Source organism: Callithrix jacchus, chromosome 18, assembly GCF_049354715.1.
Source record: "Callithrix jacchus isolate 240 chromosome 18, calJac240_pri, whole genome shotgun sequence".
Classification (NCBI taxonomy): domain Eukaryota; kingdom Metazoa; phylum Chordata; class Mammalia; order Primates; family Cebidae; genus Callithrix; species Callithrix jacchus.
Window position 1 is genome coordinate 13,586,997 of NC_133519.1, and position 7,633 is coordinate 13,594,629.

A 7,633-nucleotide genomic window follows, 5' to 3' on the forward strand; every position below is an offset into this window, starting at 1 on the left:
CACACACTGAGGCCTCTTGCAGGGTGGGGAGCTAGGGGAGAAACAGCAGGAGGTAGGGGGAATGGAAAGGGATAACATTAGGAGAAATACCTAATGTGGGTCACATGGGGATGATGCAGCAAACCACCATGGCATGTGTCTACCTATGTAACAATTCTGCACAATCTGCACATGTACCCCAGAATTTAAAGTATAATTTAAACAAAGAAAAAAAAACCTATAATCAAATTAAAACTGAAAATTTCACAGATTTGTGGAAATTAATAAATTCTTTTTTTGTTGTTGTTTTGAGATGGAGTTTCATTCTTTTATTGCCCAGGCTGGAGTGCAAAGGCATGATCTCAGCTCACCACAACCTCTGACTCCTGGGTTCAAGCAATGCTCCTGCCTCAGCCTCCCAAATGGCTTGGGTTACAGCATGTGCCACCATGCCCAGCTAATTTTGTATTTTTTGTAGACACTAGGTTTCTCCAGGCTGGTCAGGCTGGTTTCAAACTCCTGACCTCATGTGATCCATCTGTCTCAGCCTCCCAAAGTGCTAGAATTACAGGCATGAACCACCGCACCTGGAGAACAACAAATTCTTAAACAACCAACAGATCAAAAATGAAATCACAGAGAAAATTAGAAATTGCTTGAGACTACTGACAACAAAACACATGATACCAAAATTTAGCAATTTGTAAATTGTAGCAAAAGCGGTGTTAACAGGGAAATTTACAGCCATAACCATATACATTTTTAATGAAAAAAACAATTCTCAGACCAATGAACTCATAATACATCTTAGGAAACTACAAAAGATAAAATACACTAAGCCCCAAAAAGCAAATAGGAGCCTAGAGATACTAATAAAATACAAACAGTAGAGAAAAATCAATACAATTGTTACTTCGTTGAAAACGTAAATAAAATTGACAAATCTTTGGACAGATTAACTACAGAGGAAAATACAATATAACAGTCAAGTAGCTAAAATCAAAAAGAAAGTGGGGACATTACTACTGATTTTACAGAAACGAAAAAATGTGAAGAGGAAACTATGAACAATTCTGTCAGTTTATCAGATAACCCAGTTGGAATGAACAAATTGTTAGATATACGCTATCCACCAAACCAAATCATGAAGAAATAGAAAACTTGAATACATATATAATAAGTAAAGAAATTGAATCACTAATTTAAAATCTCACAAGAAAAAAAAAGTGTTGAACCAGAAGGATTTACTGAAGATGTATATACCAATCCTTCTCAAAATCTTTCAAAAAGGGAAACAGAAAATACAGAATACTCCCTGTCTCATTCCAGGAGACCCGCCATTATATTGATACAAAAACCAGACAAAAACGCTACGAGGAATGAAAACTACAGACCAATATTTCTCATGAATATTGATGCAAAAAAAGCCTCAGAAACATTTACCATACCAGATAATTCCTGTGCCTCGGGGCAAGATGGCCAACAGGACGCAGCCAGGTGGAACAGCTGCCACTGAGGGACCGAGGTGACAGGTGCACTTCTAACAGATATTCAGAGGGAAGGCACTGAAAGTGAACAAAGGGAAGCCCCAGGAGCTAGGCTGAAAAGAGAGAAAGTTAGGAAGCCTGCACAGGGACACTACACACCAGGACTCGTTCCTGGCCTCCAGTGACTTCAGAGGAACAGCTGAATTGAACTGGCAGGAAGCTACCCACTCTCGCCATGGGCCTCTGGAATCCAGGCAGAAGGAGACCTCCTCAACCACCAGGGACACTCCAGTTGGAAGTGAGAGCTGCTTAGAGAAGTGACAGGGCAGCACGCCAGCTGACATGGACCCCAAAGGGTTTGGTGTGGGAGTACCTGCAGTGGAGCAGGGCCAGGGATGGCCATCTCCCTAGGCTCAACTTTCTCTCATCGAAGACTTTAGCTCTCAGGGAACCAGTGGACCTGAACTCTACAGGGCAATCTTGCCCTTGAGATGGGGCCAGTCTGACCTGAGCACTCCCTGGTCAGCTGCCCTCTCTTGGGGTGCCAGCCTGGCTACAACCACTTACAGGGAAAACACTGGTGCCCTTGACCCACATCGTAGCCTCTGTGCTGGCAGATCACAGCTGACAAGTGGAGAACGCCAATGGGGCAGCTGCCCACAATCACCCACTGGCCCATCTGCTTGTGCCGCACACTGCAGCTTCCCCTGGGTTCAGAGAAACACGCCCTGTCATGTTGCCAGCATGTGTGTGCATGAGGGGGTTTTGCTTTCCTCTCTGCAGCAGTACATGTGAGTGTGTGCATCCTTCTCTACCACTGCTGCAGTGGGAGTACACTCAGCCCCCTTCTCCCTGGTGATGGCCATTGCAGTCACGGAACCAGCCAGCCCCACCCCTGCCAGTGTACTGCCCATGCCAGCATATACACTTGTGCCAACACTACCATGGGAGTGAAACTAGGCACTGAAAACAGTGGAAACTCCTGCACCACAAACAACCACACCTTCCCACCGCACACAGAGAAAGCACACAGATTGCACCCACCAGCACCCCACCCAAATACCAATAATACAAGTGTGACACCACACACAGTCACCAGCAGGGACCCCCTACAGCCCCAAGCTACACCCTAGCACCTGCTAGAATCCTGCCCCAGCCTAAGAGTATGCACCCTGCCATGCTGCCACTGCTCCTGGCACATACAAAACGGAAATGGACCCCGCTGGCACCATACCGCTAAACACTTTGGCTGACACCACCCATCACAGTGTAGTGGCCAGGGGCCAGGGAGCACATCAGCCTCCAAAGCACAACGGATTCCTAACCTGGGGGAGCCAAAGAACAAAGTCAAGCTTGATACAGTTCCCTCAGAGTTACAGCATGCAGTCCAGGAGCTGGGAACCTACCTGAGTGCCGGGACCCTTTCAGAAATGAAGCCAGTTTTCTGGATTGACCTTACACCACAATCAAAAGCTCAAGGTTACCAAATGAGATTAAAAAAAATAAAACCCATCCAAACACTGCCAACTTCAAAGATGGAAAAAAACATAAGACACAAAGATAAGAAAGAAGCAATGCAGGAACTCTGAACACTCGCAATGCCAGAGTGCCTTCTTTCTTCCAGATGATCACACGACCTCCCCGGCAGCGTTCTGAACTGGGCTGAGATGGATGAAATGGTAGAAATTGAATTCAAAATATGGATAGGAAGGAAGATCAATAAGATGCAGGAGTATTCTGAAACCCAATCCAAGAAGGCTAAGAATCACAATAAAACAACACAGGAGATGACAGGCAAAATGCCCAGTTCGGAAGGCAATTACTCATAGACCTTAAAGCAGAACTATCATTCCAACCAGCAATTCAATTACTTGGCATATACCCAAAGGAATATAAACCATTCTATATTATAAAGACACATGCACGTTTATGTTCATTGCAGCACTATTTGTAATAGCAAAGACATGGAATCAAACTCAGTGCCCATCAATGATAGACTAGACAAAGAAAATATGGTACACGTGTACATATACACCATGGAATACTATGCAGCCGTAGAAAGGAAGGAGATCATGTCCTTTACAGGTACATAGATGAAGCTGGAGACCACTATCCTTAGTAAACTAATGCAGAAACAGAATTTCAAATACCACATGTTCTCACTTATAAACATGAATTAAATGATGAGAAAACATGGACACCTCAAGAAAAACAGCAGACACTGGCGCCTACCACAGGCAACGGACACTATAATTAAACCCTGAGACACGAGTTTGCCTGTATAACAAAGCTGCAAATGTACGACATGTACCCCTGAACTTAAGAGTTAAAAAAGATTATGCTGGAGAAGATGCAAAGAGAAAAGAAGCCTTGTATACTGTTGGTGGGAATGTAAATTAGCATGGCTGCTATGCAAGACAGTACACAGATTTCTCCAAAAACTAAAAGCAGAACTGCCATTTCATCCAGCAATCCAATTACTATGTATCTATTCAAAGGAAAAGAAATCAGTACCTCAAAGGGAGACCTGAACTCCTGAGCTTACTGCAGTACTGTTCACAATAGAAAAGCTGTGTTACCTAAGTGTCCATTAATGAATAAATGGATAAAGAAAACACAATGAAATACCATTCCACTGTAATGAAAAGAATACAATCTTGTCATTGGCAGCAACGCAGAGGGAGCTAGAAGTCATCTTTCTAAGTAAATAAATCAAGCAGAGAAAGACAAATATTGCATGTTCTCACTCATATGTGGGAACTACAAAAGCTGATCTATAAAGGTAGAGAGTATAATGATGGATACCAGAGGCAGGGAAGGGTGTTCAGGGGAGAGAGAATGGAGAACTACTGCTTAATAAGTAAAAACATAGAGATACATAAAAGGAGTAAGTTTTAATATTTGATAGCAGAGGAAGGTGACTACAATATACAGCACTGTATTGTATACTTCAAAGTAGCTGGAAGAGAGGAATGAAAATGTTCCCAACAGAGAGGAAAGATAAATGCTCCAGGTGATGAACGCCGTAAATGTCCTAATATCCCGACTTGGTCATGAACACAGTCTATTCTGTAAAAACAACTCCATGCAGGCAGTAAATGTGAACAAATATTACGAATCAATATGAATAACATTAGACAGTCTTCTTATTTCCTATGTTAGTTACATTCAAGCCACGCTCTTGGTGGTACACATATAGAGGTGTTATGGCTGGGAGTGATGATGATGGAGGTAGTGATGGTGATGGTGATGGTGATGGTGATGGTGATGGTGATGGTGATGGTGATGGTGATGGTGAAAACAATGATGATATATTGCTGTGAATAAGCTTCTATCAAATGACACCTAATTATATGTCAGCCAATGTACCAATCAAATATGAGATAGTAATCCAATGTTATGCCTTAGACTACTTTGCGATGTACATGTTATTTTGCTCACTTTGCATTAAAGTGATTGACAGTGAGAGAACTTCAATAAGATGTTCCTCAAATCAATCAAACACCAATGAAGGAAAATGAAAGGGTTTTAAAAGGGTAAAGAAATAATCTGTGGTATGACCTCAATCGTGAGATCCTACTGTGAATCATAGAAAGATGGAAATAAGCCCAAACGATTGTATAATATTGCTAATAAAGCAGATATGAAGAGAACCAAAAGATCCATTCACAAATATATATGCATAGACACTTTATTCAGGGAGTGAAAGAAAAGTGACAGTTGCACAGGTGGGAGAAGCTCGTGCCCAGGTGACAGACAGACACAGAAGACATCAACAGAATCCTCTGATGGTTCCCAGGGAGAGAGCTGCTGCTCTTTCTTCCAAAGCTCTGACAGCTGGCTCTGCCGACGAATTCTTTTGCTCAGTCTCTACCTGGACAGGATGGCAGCCTCAGAAAGAAAACCTTTTGCTGTCAGGGATCATCACGGGCAGATCACAGGCTAAGGGGAAAGAAGCTCCCTGTGTATCCACAGTAGGCTTTGATCAGAAGATGCAGGTGGAGCTGCAGAACGAGGTGAGCCAATTATCCTCATCCTTTCACGGTCCTGATGAACCCTGAAGCTGTTACTCGCTCTTGGGTGGACACTTTGGCTGGCAGAGTGGGGAAGGTGGCACAGGAGGACATTTCTGCTGGCACTGCTGAGGTGGGCAGGGCTCTGGACACTTTGGTGGTGGGCAGGGCTGAGGACACTTCGGGGGTGGACATGGCTCCGGGCACTTTGGTGTGGGGCACACGGGAGGTGGCTGGCAGGGCTGCTTACACTGCTGCTGTTGGTAAGACATCCTGCTGGAGTCTCAGAATCTGAAAGAAATGATATGACAGTGTTCATGGGCAGGGACTCCTACAGAGAGAGAAGCCAAGGCTCATTTGTAATACCATAGCATATTATTTCTCCAATTTCCAAAAGTTTCTTTAAACTCTTAGCTCCCTTTCCATGACTAACTATATTCTATTTTCCACTTTAGCAAGTTGCTTCATTATACCTGGGAAATCCTGCCTTTTCTCATACAATTTTTCCAAAGAAAAATCTCTGTAATAAAAAATTAATCATGTGATTCCACAAAAATAAAGTCTTCAGAAAAGGCAGTCACAAGGGCAGACACCTCAGGCAATCTCACAAACTATTCCTATCATCACTATCTGTTGTAAAGCCCCAGTGGGTTGACTTGGGAACAGAGAACAGAGCTGTGCAGGGAGAATTCCAGGCCCTCACGCCTGCTAAGATACAAAACTTTGAAAAGGATGCCAGAAAAACACAGAAAAGAGAAAAATACCTCATCCTTTTATCTTCTTCTAATAAATCTTTCCTATTAACATCTCTGTCCATATGGACCTATAACTCTGCATTTTTTAAAAGCAATCTCAAACACTGTATCATCTTATCCAACCCTGTGGTTCCATCCACTAAGTACCATCAAACCAATGATCATAGAGTTGGATCCTCCAAACTTGCTGTATTCAGATTAAATTCAACATTACAGGGCACGAAAATCACAGGAGATCAAGGAAGCAGACTCACCAGGTTCTCCAAGGCAGATCGGTGCTCGGGTACCAGGAGTTTAGGAGTCCCGCAGCAGGGAACCTCTTTATAGGGGCTGCTACCCCACCCAGCAGGAAGTGGAACTGCCTAAAACTGGGCTGGTCCAGCAATGTCCCAACTAAAATGCAAATGTATCCATAACTGGCATGACAGGGATTCTCAAACTAGGAAATAGCCTGTTCTGTCATCTCCCCACTGGATTAAGTGCTCCTATCTCAGGGAGGCCCTGCCTAAGATCTCAGTTTCAGCGACTTATAGCAAAGAGGGAATTGGGGGATTCTGTCACTGGTGGTCAAGGGCTCTCTTTCGTGACTGGGGGCAATGAGTCCTTCCTGTCTTACTCCTTCCCTAAATCATAAAACTTCCTGCCCTGATCCACTTTACTGAAGGCCATATCGTTGTACATGAACCATCTCTGCCTCTACTTTCGTAGCACAATCTGCCAGTGTGCTAGAAGGAAGGAGAGACCTAACAACAGCCCGAGTTCTGGCCCCAGACATTTTTTGCTAAGTTGTATGACCACAGACACGTCAACTCTCCTCCCTAGGATTATACATAGAGGAGTATCATACTTACCTCCGGGTTTTTCCATCTGTTTCCCCTGTTCAAGCCTGAAATGTTCTGCTCCACCTCTATTTTTCTCTCACAGAACTCCAGATTTTAGCTAGATTCCTTTTCTCTTTGAAGTTGTCTTCTACACCCCTCATAGAGGTACTTGTGTCCCAGGACATACACCAGAGTGAGATCCAGGCTCCCCAGTATGTTTGCGACTGCTGCCATCAAGGATGTGTACTACAGCCTTTTTATTAATAAAGACACGCTTTCGGTCACCGCATTAAGGAAACGGAGAGAAGGGAACCAAAGTTACAAGCATTCACTTTACATCTATGTACTGAACCATGCCTGTGTGTTCTCCTGTGAACATCCTATAGAGAACAGGATGCAAAGACTCACAGTATCTTACCGTAAATAATTAGAAGAAGGATTGCAAAGTAGAGAACGACAGAGCACCTAAAGTCTGAAATCTAGAAGGAAATATAAAGTAAATGTGATCCTGTATGTTTGCTCTCTCTATCTCGCTTTCCAAACAAGTTTTAATCCTTGAAAGACAGTTATTTTTATGT

The 7,633-nt window shown here is 43.4% G+C and overlaps 1 protein-coding gene across 1 annotated transcript; it reads right to left on the minus strand.

Annotated features, from left to right (window-relative positions):
• Positions 1-5,178: 5,178 nt before the first annotated feature.
• LOC103788996 (uncharacterized) lies at positions 5,179-5,765 on the minus strand. Its single transcript, XM_017966173.5, has one exon. The coding sequence runs from the start codon at positions 5,749-5,751 to the stop codon at positions 5,533-5,535; it is 219 nt and encodes a 72-aa protein (XP_017821662.1). The 5' UTR covers positions 5,752-5,765; the 3' UTR covers positions 5,179-5,532.
• Between the last annotated feature and the right edge of the window lie 1,868 nt (positions 5,766-7,633).

Bases quoted from the DNA above. Each gene is read 5' to 3' on its own strand.
- LOC103788996 (XM_017966173.5), bottom strand. From the start codon at position 5,751: ATGTCTTACCAACAGCAGCAGTGTAAGCAGCCCTGCCAGCCACCTCCC.